This window comes from Pseudonaja textilis, chromosome 5 (genome assembly GCF_049901715.1).
Source record: "Pseudonaja textilis isolate UNSWEBS1 chromosome 5, rPseTex1.2, whole genome shotgun sequence".
Lineage (NCBI taxonomy): Eukaryota > Metazoa > Chordata > Lepidosauria > Squamata > Elapidae > Pseudonaja > Pseudonaja textilis.
The window spans coordinates 7,656,618-7,678,425 of NC_141994.1; the positions used below are offsets into that span (position 1 = coordinate 7,656,618).

General features: G+C 38.1%; 1 protein-coding gene across 18 annotated transcripts in view; it reads right to left on the reverse strand.

The window, feature by feature from the left end:
* CADPS2 (calcium dependent secretion activator 2) overlaps positions 1-21,808 on the reverse strand; it is a 334,568-nt gene that overhangs the window by 254,971 nt on the left and 57,789 nt on the right. For all 18 annotated transcript variants that reach the window (XM_087934097.1, XM_087934094.1, XM_087934093.1 and 15 more), the window contains exon 2: positions 13,766-13,879. In XM_087934097.1, the coding sequence (XP_087790223.1) occupies positions 13,766-13,879 (114 nt within the window). The remainder of the gene's footprint in view (positions 1-13,765; positions 13,880-21,808) is intronic.

Below are 21,808 nucleotides of genomic sequence, written 5' to 3' on the forward strand. Positions count from 1 at the left end.
AGTCGTTAATGAAGATATTGAAGAGCATTGGGCCTAAGACGGAACCTTGTGGCACCCCATTGCTTACTTCCCTCCATGTAGACTTAGACTCATTAAGGACTACTCATTGAGTACGGTTTGCCAGCCAGTTGCGAATCCATCTAGTGGTGGTGCTATCTATTCCACTTTTTTCTAGCTTACTAAGAAGTAGGTTGAGGTCTACTTTATTGAATGCCTTGCTGAAATCTAAATATATTATATCCACAGTATTTTGCTGATCTACTAATTTAGTCACTGTGTTGAAGAATGAAATAAGATTGGTTTGGCATGATCTATTTTTAACCACCCCTTGTTGACTGCTAGTTATTACTTTACTTGTTTCTAGATGTTGGCAGATCTGTTTTTTTATTATATTTTCCAGTATCTTCCCGGGTATTGATGTTAGGTTGATTGGTCTATGGTTTCCTGGGTCTGTTTTTTTTCCCTTTTTTGAAGATGGCAACCACATCAGCTCTTTTCCAGTCCTCTGGTAGTTCCCCGGTGCTCCAGGATTTTTGAAAGATATGGTACAGTGGTTCTGAGATGACCTCTGCCAGCTCTTTTAAAACTTTGGGATGTAATCCATCAGGCCCCAGTGATTTGTTTTCGTCAAGATCAGACAGGTGTTCTCTTACTATTTTTTTTTGCTTATTTTAACTTTTATTTCTGGTCTGTCTTTTACAGTTATGTTTTGGGTGGCTTGAGCTATAGTTTTTTTGCGTGAAGACGGATGCAAAGAATGAGTTAAGCAGTTCTGCTTTCTCTCTGTTGCCTGTTACTTCCTTGCCATCTTCTCTCTTTAGTGGACCGATTATTTCCTTGATTTTTTTCTTGTTATTTATATGATGGAAGAAACTTTTTTTAATTATCTTTGACTTTTGTTGCAAGTGTTTGTTCGTTCTGAGCCTTTGCTAACCTGACTTCGTCTTTGCAGATTCTGGCTATCTGCTGATATTCTGCCTTAGTTGTATGTCCTTCTTTCCATTTTTTGTGCTTGTCCTTTTTTTCTTTCAATTTGCCAAAGAGAACCTTGTGTAGCCATGCTGGTTTCTTCTTGGATTTCTTGTTTTTCTTTCTCAGTGGTATTGTGCTGGTCTGGGCTTCTATGATCATACTTTTTAGAGTTTCCCAAGATTCTTGAGTTGTTTTCCCCTTTAGGATTTTCATCCATGGAATCTTTCCCAAGTTCTCTCTGAGTTTATTGAAATCAGGTCTTTTAAAATCCAGGACTCTGGTGTCATTATGTTCTGTTGGTTGTGTTTGTGCTATGTTGAATTCTAGTATGACATGGTCACTCTCACCCAAGGTTCCTGCAGTTTCAACTCCCTCTATCATTTCTTCTCTGTTTGTAAGAATTAAGTCCAGTATGGCTGTCCCTCTAGTTTTATCCTCTAGCTTTTGGACAACAAAGTTGTCAGCTAGGTTGGTTAGGAACTTATTTGATTTCTCACTTGGTGTAGAATTAGTTTTCCAATTGATATCAGGATAATTGAAGTCTCCCATTACTATTGTTGTGTGTTTCCTGCATGTGTTTGTTAGTTGGCTGGCAAAAAAGACATCTATATTCTGCTTGATTGGGTACATATACACCTATGGCCATGTCATTCTTTTTTTCTTTTACATTGACCCATATGCATTCTAGGAGGTTTCATCTTTGGTTTCATGCATTTCTGTAGCAATATAGTGGTCCTTTACATACAATGGAACTCCACTTCCTCTTTAATGGGTCTGGTTTTTTTGAATAGTTTGTATCCTTCTACCAGTGTATTCCAGTCATGGGTTTCATCCCACCAAGTTTCTGTTATTCCAACTATGTCATATTTACCTTCATGTATTTGTAGTTCAAGTTCACCCAGCTTGTTCCCCAGACTTTGTGCATAGGCACTTGAGATCTTTATGTCTGACACTGTGTTTCCTGTCTACATAACCTGTGTTGTGGCTGCCTGCCCCTACTTTCTTGCCACCTGTTTGATTAGTGAACATGGTATGGCACTCACTATTAAATGCTTGGTTTTCATTGGCATCAAGGTTGATAATCTTACCTGCACAAACATCTATTTTGCATGCACTGGTATCCTTATCACTTTTAGGTTGCTGGGGACAGAGCTCTGGAAGTCTTTCTGAACAGAAAGTACATCCTTCTGGGACAGGTTATTTGTACCAAGATGTATAATAGCATCAACATCACAGCCCTTGCTGGCATTCTTGATTATCTTAAGAATACACTTCTTGTCTCTACTGGCAGTAGCACCTGGTAGACACCTGACCTCTTTCAAAACCTCAGTATCCTTTCCTAAATTTACATCCCTTACAATTGAGTCCCCAACCAGAAGGTGGCTTCTCTTTTTGGATGCCTTGCTCTTTTTGTGTGATACATAATACCTGATTCACTTTTTCTCCTTTCCAAAGTAAGTTCTTCTTCTAGGACCATGATCCCTGGCTTACTTAAGTTATCATTATCACAACTACCTTGACCTGTCACTTTACTATCCCTATTAAGGTCAGCAGGGGCATTGTATCTGTTATGCTGGGACACAGCAAAAGTTTTGTGTTTATGGTCCACAACTCGCACCCTGCCAGATCCCACGGTTGTCCATACTGCCCTTTTCCTGTAGGATCTTTGTGGTAGTGGGGACCGGTAGCATGGCAGCTCAATAGATGGCTGGATTGGGCACCTAATTTCTGCTTGGAGAGCACAGATTAGAGATTCTAGATAGGTAATCTGTCCATGTAGACTGGTAATTTTTTTACAAAGAGGACAGTATCCAAGTTTGAAAAGAGTACTTCGAAAGACAGCTGTAAAACAAGTATTACACTGAACTAAGCTGGTCATTTTGAAATAAAATAAAATCACAATCTCAAGCGCACTTACTCTAGGGAGGGAATAGTGCAATACAGACCTGCAGTATGTTTTAGGCTTTTATGTGTGATGTCTCCTTGGGAACTGTTGCTGTTCTCTCTTTCTTTGCAAATTGTAGGTACTATCTACAATAACAATAGTGATCTTAATCCAATGTTACAAATGTTATTAATAGGAAGATTGAGAAAGATAATAAAATAGCTGATGGAGAGCCAGTTTGGTATAGTGGTTAAGGTACTTGTCTAGAAATCAGGAGACTGTGAGTTTAGCCATGAAAGCCAGCTGAATGGAAAAGATTAACAAACATTTGGGTTACAGATTAATCCATTCAGAGTTTATAAGTTTGTTTATGAAAGCTTGACATCTTAATTATATATCAGGCTTGATATAATGTTAATAGCCAGCCAAACAAATATTATTTATATTACATCTTCTTTTATGAGCCATTAACATTTAGCAAAATATTAAATATTTAGCAGCTCAATGGTTTGTAAATACTAAAATTATAATTTAAATATTTTGTCTTCATGTAAGAATCTCCTACAGATTATACTGATAACAATAAAGCTTTGAGAGGGAGGGAGGAGGTGGGAGGGAGGGAAGAAGAAAATGACAGACGGAGGAAGGAAAGAAGGAAAAGGCATTTCAAACTGAGAGTATCAATAAGGCACTGCTAAAAATCAAACAACAGATTAGTAAATCAGACTAATCTGTGTTTTATTTGAGATTTATAAATTAGCAAGTTTACAATTCATGACTGTGTTTGGATCTGTAAATTCTATTTACCAAACACATCATTTATGACAAAGACTGGAAAGAAAGTCATTATCATTCCAGAAGGCAGCAATACCAGACCACTTCCATATTGCTGGCAAGAAAATTTCATGGATACATCCATGAGGTCACTAATAGTTAAACTTAACTTGAAGAGGCGTAAACTTTACTTTTGCTGACCCGGATGATAAATATCTAGCACATCCACAAATTCTAAGCTAGGGTATGCTCTCTTTTGAAGCAGATCATGATTAAATGTACATGCAAATCATGTTTTCTAATTGATGTTGGACACGCTTGTGTTTAATGCTGTAACTTCTTAAGGTGAGTTTTATCCCAGATCAAAGCAATCAGTTCTCGAAGGGCATAACAGAATGAAACTACAGAATCAAAATGAAGCATGTAATCAGTCCGATGGACTCATTTTTGCAGTCACCCAACAGTGATCTCACTGAGGCAGAGATAAAAGAAATTGGACTCTCCTGAGATAATAGTACAGTAGCAAGTCAGAATGTGATACTCCCTTGCAAGAAATTGATCAATTTTTCCAACTCTATAAGGGGTAATGGTTCCTATTATTACAGAGGAGAAAACCAAAATACCTAAACAAATCTAAGTTATTATTTTACTCTTTTATGATGTATTAAAACAAAACATTTACAAGGTTGAATTCCATGGGGACCGCTATCTTGTCATCTCAACAACAACTCTTAGATTAAAAGACATACTTTTAGAACTCCATACTTACCAGGATGAATTGGAATTCTAATGCCTCTTCCTAGAAATCAATTAGTTAGGATTCCGCGGTAACCCTATCAGACTTTTAATGCTTATTCGAAAGAAAGGGGAGGGGGGTGTTAATTAAACAAAAATATATTCTAATTACATAAACAATTCACTAAATAAATTGGGAAAAGCTATAAGTAGAGGCAAAGGCATCTAAGTGCTTTAGAAATGCTGCGCTTTCAAGAACACATACATGCTACCAGACTGTTTTATTTGAATTAGACTGATCTCTCAGTTAGTTACATCTCAGGCTTAAGAGCATCAAAAATGATCTTTCTATCAGTCCTTCAGTTTGTTCTAAACCTGTTTTTCCTTTTTGTTTTTTGGAGGATTTTCTTAGAAGAAATATGAAGAGATTCAGAACCTTCAAAAATAGATCTGGTTCTGCAGCGTGACAAATATATTTTTTCTAACACCGGGGCTCACCAATAATAGCCAGTTCCTCGTTTCCTCCTCTGTGTATATTGTGCTCTGAATGTCAATACTTAGGGTTGACCTTCCATTTTTCAAGTCATAGACATTATATAATAAATATCATTATTAAGATTTGAAAGGAAAAGCCCTAGGATAATAGTCATTATGATCACCATGAGTAGTGGGAACACACAGTTTTTATATCCAAATCTGGCTGCAAAAAAGTATTAGTAATATCTAATACAGAGCATTAATTCAGTTACAATACACTGCAAAATGATGTAAGCTTATGCAATACAGAACTGTATGTTTTTTAACAATAGTAAAATATTCTGAAAAATTGCAGCCCTGTGCTAATAGTAAACATGGTAGCTTACCAAGATGGTCTAAACTGGAATATAATGGAAATTTTATTCTGCATACGCGATTCTGTAGAAATATCCTTTCAATAAGACTCTTCATTTTCAACCATGTGGCAAGTAACAGTTAATGAAATATTGATTACATACGCAAGTTATTACTACACGTACTAAAACGTTTACCACATTTTATTCTTTAAAGTTTTATAGGTGTATTTGCCTCTGAAATTTCTCCTCCCTAGCTACTTTGATTGTTCCTTGCTCTGCAGAGAAAAGGAACATATTCTAGTACTGCTTAAATTGTATTACTACTTCTTTAGAAGGTTACCTTAAAAGAAAGCTCACCTGCACAGATGACAGGGTGCTTTTTTCTTTGAGAGGTGGCAATTGTTGCTTTAATAGTCTCTTCTGACATTGTGCACAGTACTAATCAGTAGTTTGGCGTCTTATTGGCAGAATGCTGTCAACATATATGGTCTTTGCGATGGCCTACACCTTTGTGATGTTATAAAATGTCATCCATTCACTTTCGCCCTGAATCTTACCAACAATGTTAAAGACGGTTAGATCCTCCTATTTCTTTTAGTCACTATTCGATGCCTGGCCAGGAACAAGTGAAAATGAAGAAGTAGTGAAACATCAGAACCTGGCCACGCCTGCACTTGAGAAATGGAGGGGATGACATGAATGGGATTCTTTAAAACAGTAGGGGAAAAATAAGAAGGAAAATGGACGGCCTTTTATTTTGCAATATTAACTTTATTAAGAACTTTAGTGGTGATTTAATAATTGCAAAAAAAACCTTGAAAGGACTGCTTCAAGTAGCACTAGGAGTCAAAAACTGACTTGAAGGCATAACTGCATGCACGTACACACACAACTATACTCCAATTTATTCTGCCAGTGTAAGTCTAGATGTATGACAAGATGATATAATCTCACCTATCCTTTTCCCAGCCTGTCTTGAAGAAGTATTTCACAAACTAGACTGGGCAAAAGATGGAATAAAAATCAATGGTGCCTATTTAAATCATTTACGATTTGCAGATGATGTTGTTCTCTTCTCACAAGACCCAGAAGAGTTACAAAGACACATACAAGAGCTGCACAAAGCACCTTGGATTAAAAATAAACCTTGGCTTAAAAATAAACCTGAAAAAGTGCCAGGTTGTGTTTAATAAATTCACTAAAGAAAGAAAAAAAAATTATATCTGAAAAAGAACTAGACCACTACATATACCTTGGCCTCAGTGGAAGATGATACAATAAAGGAAATTGAATGGCTTGTTAAATGTGGTTGGGAAGCATTCGGTAAGCTAAGCAAGATTTTCAAGAACAATCCCTCCCTATGCCTGAGGAGAAAAGTTTTTGGTCAGTTGTGCTATCTGCTCTAATGTATGCTGGTGAAACATGGACACTAAGCTCACAATTGACGCAAAAACTATGAGTTGTGCAAAGAGCCCTGGAAAGATACATGCTCAGAATTACAAGACAAGATAAAAAAAGACCTGCATGTGGATTAGAGCTGGGGTCCCCAACCACCGGTCCCTGGACCGGTCCCGGTCCATGGAACAATTTCTACTGGGCCGCCGGTTTGCTGGGCGCCATCTTGTTTTGATGAAAAAGTGCTTCCGGTGAGCTTTTCCGGGTAGAAAGCAGCGTTTGGGTGCTGAAAGAATCCTCGTGCCTTAGTTTCATCGGGGTTTGAACAAAACTAAGGCACGAGGATTCTTTCAGCATGCATGGCAAGGCGAGCCGAGTGACCGTCCCGAAGCCGTCCCGAAGCCCATCGACACAGGTACAAAGGAGGAGTTGAAGGTGGTGGGGAGAAGCGGGGGAGGGCCGGCTGGCCGGTCGCTCGGCTCGCCTTGCCATGCGTGCTGATGCCGGTACCGGGCTGTGGATGATTTTGTGATGCCGGTACCGGGCCGTGGATGATTTTGTGATGCCGGTACCGGGTCGCGGCACAAAAAAGGTTGGGGGCCACTGGATTAGAGAACAAACAATACGATATCATCAAGAAAGTAAAAGAATGAAAATGAAAATGGGCTGGTAACATAGCAAGAAGAACTGATGGCAAGTGAATCAAGGTAGTCATAGAATGGATCCCACTTGATAAAAAAACCAAAAACATCCAGAAAAGGGACTTAAAACAAGATGGATCAATGACATCAGCAGGTATTGTGGGGCCAATTGGCAAAAGAACGTTCAGGACTGTATTGGTTGGAAACATGTGGAAGAGGCTGCAGTGGATAGGCAATGGCTAAAATGATGATGATGATCATGATGAAGATGATGATGATGATGTGGCCCGTCGGCTGCCAGCAGAGCTAGCTGCAGAGTCAGATGAGGAGGAGGGGGAGGGGGAGGCTGGGCCAGCTTCGGAGCCCTTAGAAGGCTCTGATAAGGAAACAGCATCAGAGACAGAGGCAGAGCCAGGGCCTTCCGTCCTCCCCCAGTTGGAGAGGCAGCTGTCTTGAACCAAGTGAGGGGGAGGAAGAGATGGGGCCCATTCCAGATGCGCGTATGCGCGGAGAGGAAGGGAGAAAGGAGCAAAGGAAAACTATAAGGTGGCTCTCAAGGAAAAGCAAACGTGGACACTAGCCAGACCCTCCCTGTTTTCGGAGTGGCTGGTTGTCGCAGACAACCATTCGCTTTTAGGATACAGCAAGCAATTCAGATTTCTTGCCCAGGTCTGTTGGGATTAATTATGTTTGATTATCTTACATCAGGGGTGTCAGACTGGATTTCTTTGAGGGACGGATCAGCATTGTAGTTTTCCTCCGCGGGCAGGGAGAGGGTGGGAGATGGGACAGATACCTCTGCAACACCCTGAGGGCACCCTGCCGGACAAAACGGGGCATGGGGGGCAGAGGCCAGAGGTTTTGGACAGCAGGGGCACCGTGGGCCAATTCTTTGATATTTCCAGGCCGGCCCCATAGGCCAGGTTTAAGCACCCATCCTTTGATATTTCCAGGCCGCATCCGGCCTGTGGACTTTGAGTCTGACACCCCTGATCTGCATGAATAAAAGGCTGTTCCTACCCTGTTTGAAAAAGGGTTTGTTTGTACTCGTGAGTAAACAGTTTATCATTACCTGCTAAGGCTGGGTCAGAACAGATGATGAAGTGTAGTTGCTGATATGAACTTTTTTTAGCTAAGCATTCTTGGTTCACAAGCTGGTTAGTCGGCAAATATTTATTTATGGAACATTGCTTCTAACACATTTATTGAATACTTTTTTCTATATCCAAATGTACTTTATACCAGTTAAAATTGTTTTATAGAAATACAAGTAGTTCCTTTAGTGACTGTTCAAACTTACAATGGCACTGAAAAAAGTGAGCTGACTATTTTTTACAATTATGCCTGTTGTAGCATCCTCGTGATCATGTGATCAAAATTCAGATGCTTGGCCATTGACTCATACTTGTGACGGTTTCAGTGTCCCGGGGCCATGTGATCACCTTTTGGCAATCTTCTGACAAAGTCAATGAAAGAAAGCCAGATTCACTTAACAACCATGTGGTTAACTTCACAACTACAGTGATTCACTTAACAACTAGGGCAAAAAAATGTTGTAAAATTGGGGCAAAATTCACTTAACAAATGTCTCACTTAGCAACATAAATTTTTGGCTCAAATTGTGGCCATAAGTCATGGACTACTGTTATACTACTACCTGTTAACATTTGTAACTGAATTAATGGAGCCACAAATAATCATATTGTTGATGACTTAATGCACAGACATTGTTATAGCAGTATATCTCAAATGTCAAGATCTATTATAGAACTTAACACAATGTAACGAAAAACTTCAACTAAAGGTGACACTTGGCAGTTTCCAAAACAAACTAAGAACAAAATAGTACAAAAATATTTACTGTGCAGAGCATAGGGGCTTGTAATGATGGCTCCTGTTAAGATTTTTTTAAAAAAAATCCAATTAAAGCAATAAAAATAATGATTCTATGATAAATATCTAGTGCTTTCAAAGACATTTAGAAGGATATATGGTGCAGTCTTAACTGCTCTTTTGCTTCCTAAGCCTTCAACACTATGTAGTCTTCATACAATAAAAGTGAAATTGCATAAAATGGCCAATAGTCACAGCACCTGAAAGCAAGTCTGTGAAAGCAGAATATATTTCAATTACCCAATGTACTTTAAATACATCTTGGAAGAAAGCCGTCTTACAGTGTAAGAGAAGCAAGCAAATGGAAACTTCACATTAAAACATTAAAAACAACAAAAACTTGGCACAAAGTCAGACTTCTAATGTGCAGTTATCCAATCTTATCCCAAGCTTGTGGGGAAAGCCAGATCTTCAAACGTTTACAGAAAGCCAGCGGGCTGGAAACCTAGGAAACATCGGGTGGGGGGAGAGTGTACATTGGACCGTCACGGAAAAGGAGCACGTCCTAGTTCCCATCAGATGGCAATATTTAGGGGAAAGGTGCAGGAGCATACCAACCTATCTGACCTGATAGGACAGGCAGATGTCCCCAGCCAAAACAGTCTTGCAGATAACCTGGATGTTCCCCCCTAAACCTAAATATTCCGCCTATCCTACATGTATCCGCAGCAAAGGTAGAATTCCATGCTACTTCTGATCCAAATCAATTTTGTGTGTTCATTGTTTGATAATTTATTAATGACTGTTCCTGGTTAAAGGTTAGCCTTTTTGACAAGCTCATGAGATGTCCCTTTTGCTGAGAGATGCTACCAGCAATAGTAAATATGTTCAACACCGTCCCAATAGTCTTTTACTTATATATTAATTATGTGCAAAGCTATTTTGTCTCCTTGAAGAAATAAAGCCACACCAAAGAAAAAAAGTATAAAGATTTTGTCAACTGACATAATAAGAGGATCTTCTGCAAAGTATGAAGGACAGAGAAAGAGAGAGAACATGCACAAGATGGAATTAAATATCCTTTCCCCCCTCAAAGTAGTTTTTTTTACTAAAATGGAAAAGGAAAGATGCTTTACTATGCACCCTGATGAGAAACATTTTATTAAAGAAAAGCAATTCATATGAATCTATCAGATATACATATTTAACAGACAATAAAACATTTTATATATATTGATACATATATACATATACATACATACATACATACATACATACACACACACACACATATATACACATACATACACACATACATACACATATATAGACAGATAGACAGACAGACAGACAGACAGACAATGGATGGATGGATAGATAGATAGATAGATAGATAGATAGATAGATAGATAGATAGATAGATAGATAGAGTTGTAAACTGCCTAGAGTCACCTTGTGGAGATGGCTGGCAAACAAATTTAATAAAATAATCACATCACACTCAAGTCAGAAGCACCAAGGCGCTTCTAGGTTAAAAGGATTAGCCGATGGATGACACTACCATTGTCCAGGGGATGCCCAGTTGAGGGATCCTTTCATGTCCCTGGCATGAGCTGGAGCAAACGGTGGGAGCTCAACCTGACCTATGGGTCTCGAACACGGGCTTGCTACTTGTCAAGCCAGCGTTCTAGCCATGCAAGCCACCATCTAATATATATTAAGCAGCTTTGGCAAACTCCACAAAGCATGTAAAATGAGGGGGGAAAGGATGTTTTAGACTGAAAAACTAGTGGTTCTCAACCATGGCAATTTAAAGATATGTAGATTTTAGCTTGCAGAATACTCCAGCCACATGGGGAAATACTGGACTAGACAATGAGCTTGTATTTGCTAAAGTGAAGTATCCAATTTGTAAATTAAAGATTTTGGTGCCCAAGGCAAACCAGGCAGTGTGACCAACTCCTTAAGGAGGCAGTTATTTCAGAGTAAACAAAATTGCTTCAGACTTTGTGGTATCCAATATAATATGAGGAAGCCATTAATTGTCAAGCCAAGCCATGATGTTTTAAGGATTGTTTCAATCAAAAGGAAACAAACCAAATTCTCTATTCCAGATTGCATTTATTTTTTTTAATCAATCCCTTTCTTGTTCAGTGAGGTCTTAATGTTGCCTCCAAAGGGGAATATGAAATAATAAGAACATTTGTTCTGACAGTTACAACTGTTTCTTTAGATTCTAAAGAGAATACTAACTTGTAAAAGATTCTGATTTCCCACGTTGCCCTTCAGTGAAGTGCCACCATAAAAAATGTAAATTGAATAAAGCTTTTTTTTTTACCACTGTCTGCCTCTAGTCTGCTACCAGTAAATATCACCGCTGTCACTACAGACTATTCAGAGAAGGTAATTTGTTTTCCATTGGAGGCTATTAAAAAACACACACATTTATTCATCTCCCTAGACTGTATAAATTAAGCCCTTCTGGGCCATTATTTCGGTTTGGCTTTTAGCCACAGACACGTCAACTTATTTCCTTATTTGTCATGCTTCCCTATTTAGTATATAGGAAAAAATATTTTAAGTGGTTAATTTCAAGTGTTTCTTTTCAGGCATCTCTAATTCCAAAAGAAAAAAAAGGCAAAGGTTTCTTTTCCCTGTCCAGTTGTTTCTGACTCCACAGAGACATTTCATAACTCTCATTTCCATTTCCTAGGTGGGGGAACCAGCGCTGTCCGAAGATACTTCTCTGGTCATGTGGACAGCGTGACTATATAGCGAGGTGCATCGAAAGCCGTTACCTTCCTATTGAAGTGGTACCCATTTAACTACTTGCATTTGCATGCCTTCAAACTGCTAGCTAGGTTGGCAAGGGCTGGGGCAACGGGAGCTCACCCTGTCATGTGGCATTGGGGTCTTGAACCCAGGCTGTCAGCTTTCCAGACGACAAACTCAACATCTTGAACTGTTGAGCCGTCATGCAACCAATAACCCTTTCTCATTCCAAATATGGAAATAACGACTACATTACCAGATGTACATATCTGTCAGCCTGACAAACTGAAAACTCTATTTTTGGGGGTGGGATTGGAAAGTTTTATGAAAGCAAAGCAAAAGATAATTTAATACTTTGCCTTGCTTTCATAAACTTCTCAGTCCCAACCAACATGGGTAGAAGAATATAGTGTCTATTTGGAAGATTCAAGTAATCAAGTACGATTGATTGACGGGGATGATTTTTATTCCCTCACAAACTTTAGCACACCCATTTGATATCCCTGGCCATTTATTGTGTACAATAACATTCTTCAAGGAAGGTAGGAAAAGTGTTCAAGGTCTCTTGTGACCTTCATTCTCAGGATGAATTTTAATCAAGGTCTTGCTACTATAGCTCTCATCCAGCTCTTAGAACAAAGATGCAGAATCAAGCAACATCTATACATGCTCATTCTACTTCCCTACCCATCTGCTCCTCTTGTTGAAAGTGTAGCAAACATATCCGTAGCATTCTGAACCTTAGATCCAGCTATTTTAAAGCATTAATCCCAGCACCTGTTCCAGGAGCTCATCCTTGAACACTAAAGGGCCAAAGCACTAGGAAACAAAAGGGTAAAACAAATACTCTTTGTAGAAAGATGTAAACCAAAATAAAACGTGAAAGGTAAAATGTACTATATGTCTTTCCTAACTGTACATTTTACTAAAAGCTGGAATATATTAGCTGGCATAACTCCGCTGATCCAACATGACAAGCTTCCATGCCAGATTTTCAATAATTCGTTGAAGTCTAGAAAAATAGTGCCTGTCTATATGTTAAAACTATCTCACTTTTTCTCATTGTGTGAAAAAATAAGTGTTGAAGCTTTAAGAGTTACATTAATTTTAATGAATAAATGATTTCCAAACTGAATATGTCCATTTCTCTCATTTCCAGGGAATTGTTCTAGCTATCAAACATGAAGAAGATAGACCTAAGCTAACTATCAAATCTTTACACATGGACGAACTATGAAGAAAAGTGATGAGCACAGGATTCATGGAGCAAAGCTTTTGCTAAACACCAAACTTAAAAACAAGGATAGTTCTTCAGAGAAGACTGATTTCCTGAATAAGTCTGTATCCCATTATAAAATAACTGAAAAAAATGTGGACAGGAAATGTATATTTTGCGAGTTGTGGAAAAGCAAAAGATTCTTCTTGTTCAAACAGATTCTAATCCAGTCTCTAAGAGGCATCAAGCAAAACTCAACAAGGTTTCTCACAATCAATATTGGGTAGGGATGCAGGCAATGCTATCTGTGACTCCTTCATATTAGCACAATTTCCCATATATCTACATTAGCTGCACATATTAGAATAACAGAAAAGGGATGTTGCTAACTAATAATTCTAACAAGAATTCCTTATTCTTCTTTTTCCAATCAAGGAAACAATCCTTGATATAGATAATGACTTCATTCCAGAAGTTTGAACAAACACCTATTAGCCTACTAATTTGTTTAGTCCAAATATTGAAAGAGAATCCTTATTTTAAGAAAACAGATCTGATTTACTGTTTTTAATTTAAAAAACATTATTTAAAATGTTTTCACTAGGTACAGTAGCTAATATAAAGGCTCATGTGATAGGGACACACATGTAAGTGCACGCGCATGCACACACACACACATAAATACACTAGAGAAAAAGGTTTTACTTACTTCATAGTAACTTCGAACTGCATTGCAAAAAGCTTCGTCAGCCACAATTTGTGTCTCTCCATTTAGAAATGCCTGGAACCGCTCTTTCACCACTTGTAGTTGTTGTTTGTTCAGCTGAGGGAAGGAGAATATTGTTAGCAAATTCACACATTTCTCTTTATTCCAATATCCCATTATTTATTTATTTACCTCCCCGCCTGGGCTGGCTGGCTTAGAGTTAAAACACAAAAAGTTAAAAACAAACATTAAGACCGAAGATACATGGGGAGAGTGGGTGTGGAGGTGGGAATCTGTTATTATTCGATCAACCACCTCCACTGCACCGTTCCCCCACTAGAGTCTCCAGCCAACAGGCAAATCTTTAGGTTCTTACGAAGAGATAGATGGATTGTGTGGTGGTCTCTCATGGAAAAGATGAGACACAAGCGACTGTTCTTGGGATGAGAGCCCAGAGCAAAATCCAGCGCTCCCTTTTATTGAGATTTTTGTACATGGTAAACATAGCAAGCATAATCACATGATGGGTTACAATAGTTCAGATATAGTGTAGACTTGTGTATTGCTGTCTGAGACTTGTGTATTGCTGTCTGAGCTGTTTCCTAGTTCCTTGTGTTTATTCTTATCGTTCTCATTGTGAAATTTCCTTGACCTTTAAACAAGCATGTATGTACAAAGTATTAGATTGATCATTACCCAAACCCAAGCCAAAGTTTTATTCCCACAGGTTGGGGCCAACTTCACATGGGGGACGGGGGGGGGCAGGATGTTCAAGAGGGCAGGAACAACACCAGAGAAGGCCCGCCTCCTGGACTCTGCCAGCCAGAATAACTGGACCGATGGAAGCCGCAGCATGCCTCCTCTGCCAGACTAAGTGGTACGGGCCAATCCCAGTGGTTGAGATAAACCTGGGCCCATGCCATGAAGGGCTTTAAAGGTGATCCCCAACACCTTGAATTGCACCCGGAAGCAGACTGGTAACCAATGCAACCCGCGGAGCAATGGTGAAACAGGGGCCATCCTTGGGATACACAAAACTTCTTGCACTGATGCACTCTGCACCAGCTGTAGCTTCTGAATGCTCTTCAAGGTTAGCTCTGAGAGGTAAAGGAGAGAGTAGATGGTGGCACTACCCTTATCTCGCTTCCGCCAGGGATCAAGAAGCGTGACCAATGCTGTTTCTGTCCCATAAGCATGTCTGAATCTAGACTGAAAGGGGTCCAGATAATCTGTTTCATTCATGCCCTCTGCAGCTGCCAGGCCATCTCCGTTATAAAAATTTCTTTCTTTTCAAGTTTGCTCTTTTATTGTTTGTTTAATGTTTATTTGTCAAAACAAAAATTACACATTTGAGCAAGCAAAATTAAAAAAAATTAAAATGTGATCAGTATTGTGTTCTACAAAAGTTCTATCGTTGGTCCGTATTTTAAGCGGGAGTTTTGTATGTTCTGATTGGCTGAGCAGTCTGACAGCGAACTATAAAAGGGAGCTGTCAGATGACATCAGCTCTAACCCGTTTCTTTGTTACAATAAACACTGCTTGTTCATTAATGCCTGCCTCAGCTCATTCTTAGAAAAGATTACAAAAATAGTGATGATATGACACATTAGTGCACTTACACACACCCCTTAAGGACCTCTTAAATATGGGATGAGGTCTACAGGACTTAAGTTAGAGTTAAAACTATGAAAGTTAGTAGCTGAACAACTGAATCGGGTAAAATATTCCAAACTTTGACAGCTCTATTACACAAATAGAATTTTTTTTACAATCAATTACAAATATTTCTCATTACAAATATTTCTCAATTTATGACTATTTGTTACAGTGACCAAAATTACAATGGGCTGATGAAAGGTCAGATACATGGTCATCCCAGCAACCCAATAGTCATGTCATTAAAGTTTGGCTGTTTGGCAACTGGCTTACACTTATGACTGGTGGAAGCACTCACAATCCTGTGATCACTGTTTGTGACCTACCTTGCTGGTTTCCCCACAAAATCAATAGGAAAGTTGGCAGCAAAGGTTGCAAGTAGCTAGAATAAATCTCTGAAGCTAAGTGATCCAGTTTTAAAGTACAGTCGCATTGCTTAGCGAGATCAATCCCTATAGTCCTGGTTGCTGTTGTTAACTGAATCCCATGGTTGTTAAGCAAGGCAACTTCCTGCTGGCTTCCTACAATCAAGTTACAAGACCCAGAGATTCAGAACATAGGTAAGCAGCTGCTGCTGAGAGGAGACAAGGTGGTATGTGAAGCTGTGAGGAAGAGATGGTGAGGGTTGGGGAAGGTTGCACAGGGATGCAGAAGGTATGACGGACATGTGATGAGGTTTGGACAGCGTACATGAATGGCCGGCACAGCGCAAATGTAAAGGGATTAGGAGTGGATGTGCAGGTGAGTAAATCTTCAAGGGCATACACAGCTAGAGAGCTAAAAGAAAACCTATCCTTTTTTTTTCCTTCTATGGTCCTCTTCCATGATCCCCACATCTCTTTCCAGAGAGACTTTTGACTCTTTAGAACAGATGTGGGATACCTACAGCCTATAAAAAAAAAATAGAGAACTTGATTTACCAATTTGATCTGTATCAATGGCAGCAGGTCATCCAGAACTGAAAAACCATATAACTTTCCACCAAAATCCAGATAAAAATTTGTCTTCTTATAAATGTTAGCTTGATGTAGTTGCACTCTCTTCTGTTGAATAGTTCTGTTGAACTGCCTCTCTAGGGCTGCATGTCTGCGCTTCTCTGCCCTCAACTCAGCCTGAGTTGCCTTCTTAGGGGCTAGAGCCTTAGCTTTGATTTTAGCAGCCACCTCCCTCTGGACTGATTGGGTGCGTTGCCTATGTCTTTTTCTCTTATTGGGCTTAAGAGACTGTTCCACTGGGGGTGGGGGGAGCTCTGCCAAACCTTATCTTGCTCCATTTGTAGAATAAAGACTCTTGCGTTGGAGAGAAGCTGTTTAGAAATTTTTCTATTAAGCCCCTTAGGGTATAAATGGCCCCGGGCTTACAAAATGGCCGCTCACCTCATGGTGGAAGGCTTCAATCCAAGATGGCCACTGACTAGAGGAAACAGGCTCCAAGATCGAAGAATCGCTCCTTAGGCTATACAGAGCCCCGAGCGAAGTCAGCAAGGGAAAAACGCAGCAACTAGCCACATGATCAGCTGGCTTGTGCTCTTATCAGTTTGCCAGTCGTTTTTACAATCGCTCCAAACCGCAGGCGTGGGGGAGGTCTACAGACGCTGCCCAGCTTGCCTGCACAGAGCTCTGGTAATGCTGCTCCCAATGTTGCAGGAGAGAGAGCCCTGTTCTCCTGGAAGAGCAGCTGCCCAGATCCCTGGGAGCTGCTTGAAGCAAGGAAAAAAAGTACTGAAGATCGCTGTGAATGCTGTCTAACAGAATGCTTTCAGAGACACAGCTACTGACTGAAAGTAGCTGAGTCAAAAGCTGTGGTCTCTCCCAGGGGCTGCCTTTTTTTTTTTAAACAAATTTTATTAATTTTACAAAACAATATACAGACAAACAAAGCATAGGATATAATAACATAAGAGATCTTTTTCTGAAAAAACCAATAAGACATCTTATTTAAAGACAGAATAATTCCAAATTATCACATTTCCATATGAACACAATTTAATATATATATTTACCTTATCTGTTCAACTTCATATCTTATCCCAACTTCTCTTTATTACTCCCTTTCCTTCTATTTATTCAAATTATATTTCTTTTACTTTAGATTGTATACATTTTTATAACCATCTGTCTTATTTACAATTTCATTATTCTCTTCCAACATTCTTCTTACATTCTTCTAAAATTTTATTAATTCAAACGTAGATGTACAAAACACAAAACATAAATACCTAAAACTTCTTTTGGAAAGCGGCTTACCCCGGGTTACCTTTTATGCAGACATAAATCAAATTCATACTCACTTAATATACTGTTTCATATCTTAATTAGCATTCTGTATTTTCTATATATTTTCTCTCCTCTATTCACTCTCATAATTCTATTATATTTATTTCATCTCATTTTAAATAATTATACTTGTATCTTTTGTCTGTTCTCTTCAATTATCTATTTATCTTTTCTTTCTAATACAATATTTCTCCTGAAATCACTGGTTGAAGTATGACAACTTTTTATCTTTCCCCTAAATTTGACACTTGAAATAATACATACTTTCCATACTGATTCTGCTTAGCACAAAGTACTACATTTTGAAATAGTGAAACAACAATAAAAAAAGGGATTGAGTTTATAGTATAATCAAAACAATATTCCATAGAGAAATAAACTCTCACTTTTAAACATTTTGTATATTCCCTTTAATACATTATTAACTCATAATATTTCAATTTTCTAACTCAATTTCAAATACTAATATCTACAATACAATCTTATATACTTTTGCAGAATCATATATTAAATTATAATTTACCCTTTGTCTCTGAAAAAAACTTTTTTTAATATCTTGTTTTAAACCTTTATGGCTTCTCTTCCCTTTTTCCCTCCCTTTCTTATCAATTCTAGTCTTTTACCCCCCCATCTCTCAAATTCCACTTTTTGATTTTCCCTCTCTGTAGTGTTTCTCTTTTCTGTTGCTTTCTGGCATTGTATCAATTTTTCATCGTATTTTCCCCTTTCCTGGTTGCTTTTTTAGGTTCTGAATTCTGCGTTTTCTTTCCCCCCTTATTCTTTTCAGCTATGATTTTTTGTCCATTAAATACTTCCTCTTGAATGTATTGTCCATTAAAGATGGCTTCTCCTTCGTCATCCCAATCCTCTTGTTCTTGTATTTCTTGGTAAGTAGAAATTGCCATTTCCAAAAAACGAAAGATAGATCCAAGAGAGTCCTTGCCTTCTGGTTTATCTTGTTGTAGCTTTTGAAATTCCATTTGTAATTCTTGCACAGATAATGCCATTTATTATTATTGTTATTATTATTTTTTAAAAGAGCAACCCAAATGTTTCTAGTCTTTCAAGAAATAGTTCCCCAAAAGTCACAAAGTCACAAAGCAACCCAAAACAAAGCAGACTGTTCCATTAACACTTTCTTCTTCTTCTTCTTCTTTTTCTTCCCCCCTTCCTCCTGGGGTGAAATTCAATTAGACCGTTTCAAATGATTTTTTAGAAGCCTTATTGTCATTAATTTCTAATCTTATAAACTTCAAGCAGTCTTCTTCAATAAAGTCTTAGGATAATTTTTTTTACCTCTTCCTTCCCACTTATAGCAATCAACTCGGGTCAAACTAGGTAGGATCGACCCATCCTGGGCTCTCGATGCAGCATGGAGGAGAATATTGAAATATTGAATAACTACTTAAAAACCATGTATATTAATACTAGGATTATATAAGTTTGATTAATATAAAAACTATTATGATTACCATTAATGATATTTGTATCAAAATGAATTATACCAAGCGGTCACACTGTTCATGTATTGATATTGATGTATATTTAAAAATAAAAATCTAATAAAACATTTTTTTTTAAAAAAAGAAATGCTACTTGTTGCAGAAAAAAATAACTCATATCACTCATTTGATTTTTCAGGTTTACGGTTTTACTTAAACACTAAGATCTTATGTCTATCTATCTATCTATTTGAAATCCTCAATTTGTAAATCATTAATCCCAACACAAATTGAAGAGTGTTGATTTTTACTTAATATAGCATCTTCCAGTACCTTTTTGCTATAGTAAGGTGTATTTAATAGCTATAATATCAAACTTGTTTTTCCAGAATGAAGAGCATATTTCTTTTATGCTCCAATTATCGCAGTTCCACAACAGATTCTCTACATATCACACACTCCTGCCTATCCTGCTTTCTTTGACAAGGTAGTACCTAGTAACTATTCTTGATTAATATGCTACCAAGAGTTAGACCTAGTCCTGATATCAATAACATTAATGAGGTTGTCAAGAGACAAAGTCTAAAAAAAAAACTAAGCTTGTGCAGTGTAATTTCAAGATTTGCTCATTTATTAAGAATTGCAATCAATAATAAATTAGTAAAATTAAAATCAGAACTCATGAAAGACTAATATTTAGAATAAAAATAATAGAAAATACACAAAAAGACATAAATCTACAAAGCATTAAAACTGTGACAGAATGTACCCCCGAAGCAACAATGCAGGAGAGTTTTGGCAATACAGTGCCCAGATTAAGAGATAGTGCAATCCCAAACTGGAAGAGAGAAGAAGCTCAGGGTAGCTCTTATTATGATATCTCTCGTAAATTTGAGTTATAGCTTTAGTCTGGCAAAATTCTGTCCGTTAGGTGTAAGCAAATGAGTGTTAATCTCTGTTCATCTGAGCGTTTTGGTCTTTTGGGCCTTTTAATTGTTTCTTTTGACTGGTATGTATGATGTTGTTTATCTCTATGTGTCTGTTGATGCTTGGTTTGTCTGAGTGCTGGGCTTCCAAGGAATTATCTGCTGTTTCCAAGGAATTATCTGCTGAACTTGTCTTGGTTTAGATAGAAGGCTCTCGGTTTTCCCAGCTGAAACAAATGATTGCCAAGAGACAATGCAAAAGCCAAAAAAGGGAACTAAAAGACTAGAAAACGCCTCACAAGCAATCAACATCAAAATGAATAGATATTACCACCAAGATTAATATTAGACCAACAATCAAGAAGTAAACAATGCCCCAATCAGGGAAGGTCAAACAAGCTAACAGTAAACAGCCCAATCAAAGAACAACCAAGAGTATTTCCACCAACACTGACAGGACATGCCACTAGAATATATCATGAGAGCAAACCCCACTCCCTAGTAACACTGATGATGTTACTTAATTATGTTAATGAAAGGTCTGCAAGAAAACAACCAGACTCAAAAGCACCAAAGACCTCTCAATAATTGCTTTATTCATGTAATATCATTCTGTCCAATATCTGCTGATTTTGGACAGTATGTTTCTTAATTCTTTGCTTTTGTTCCAACTATTATATGGGTAAGTGCTTATTCTTACTCTTAAACTTACTCTTTTAAAAAATTCAAAGGCAGATAACTTCATTACAGAAGTACTATGCTGATAGACTATAGTACTATTTAACACTTCTTGGAAATTCCTGGAATGATCATTAGGAATTTAGGAACAAATTATCAAAGCATTCATATGTTAAATTAGGCACCTGCTCAAAATTCTTTTGGAACTACCGGGGTGTCAAACTGATAGCATGTGGGCCGGATGTGTCACACAGAGGCCATATCCACCCCAGTTCCGCAAATGGGAAAAACATCACGAAGTGTCACGTGACGGCAACATGACATGGCGAGTTTGACACCCACGAACTAGTACTCAAGAATTTTTTTCACCCTCAAACCCTGCCAGTGAAGATCAATCAGAATAGGTGGTTTGTTGGACTATGTTTTAACTACAGAGAAGCCTAAAGGCAGAGGTAGAACAAAGCAGAAATGGCCTACAATTTAGGTTCCACTGTGCAAAATATTATGGCATTTGAAGATAGAATGAATTGCAAGAAGCCCGACAGTAGAGAATATATAGAGCTTTGTTGTTTTTCTATCAACATTTCACTACCAGGATAGAGAACATAAAAACATAGAAAAACATCAAGAACACAGTGGGAAGAATTCTTAAACTAAATCTGCTCAAATACAAATTGGCTGAAAACACTTCTGCATTTCCTAATAAGAAAAGTAAACTTCTCCCTACATGACGTTTCCCAGAATTACTTCAAGACAATTGGAAGTACTTTTAAGCGGGACAAGGGACCGTTGCATAAACCAATTATCACCAACTCCAGATGTGGTATTAATAATTCCTGATATAGCATCAAAAGTCTCCATGCAGAAACTGTGCCAAATAAATAAGCTTTTATTAGGATGGCTTTAAATACAACTAGTTTCACAATTAAATCACTGCCTTTAAAATGCAGATAAAGAGCAGTCACACTTTCTGCAGTAGCAACCCAAAAAAGCTTCCCTATGGGTGTTCTAATTTCTAATCGTTCTTACAAGAATATTTCAAAAACAATGGACAACAGGTGGGCAAC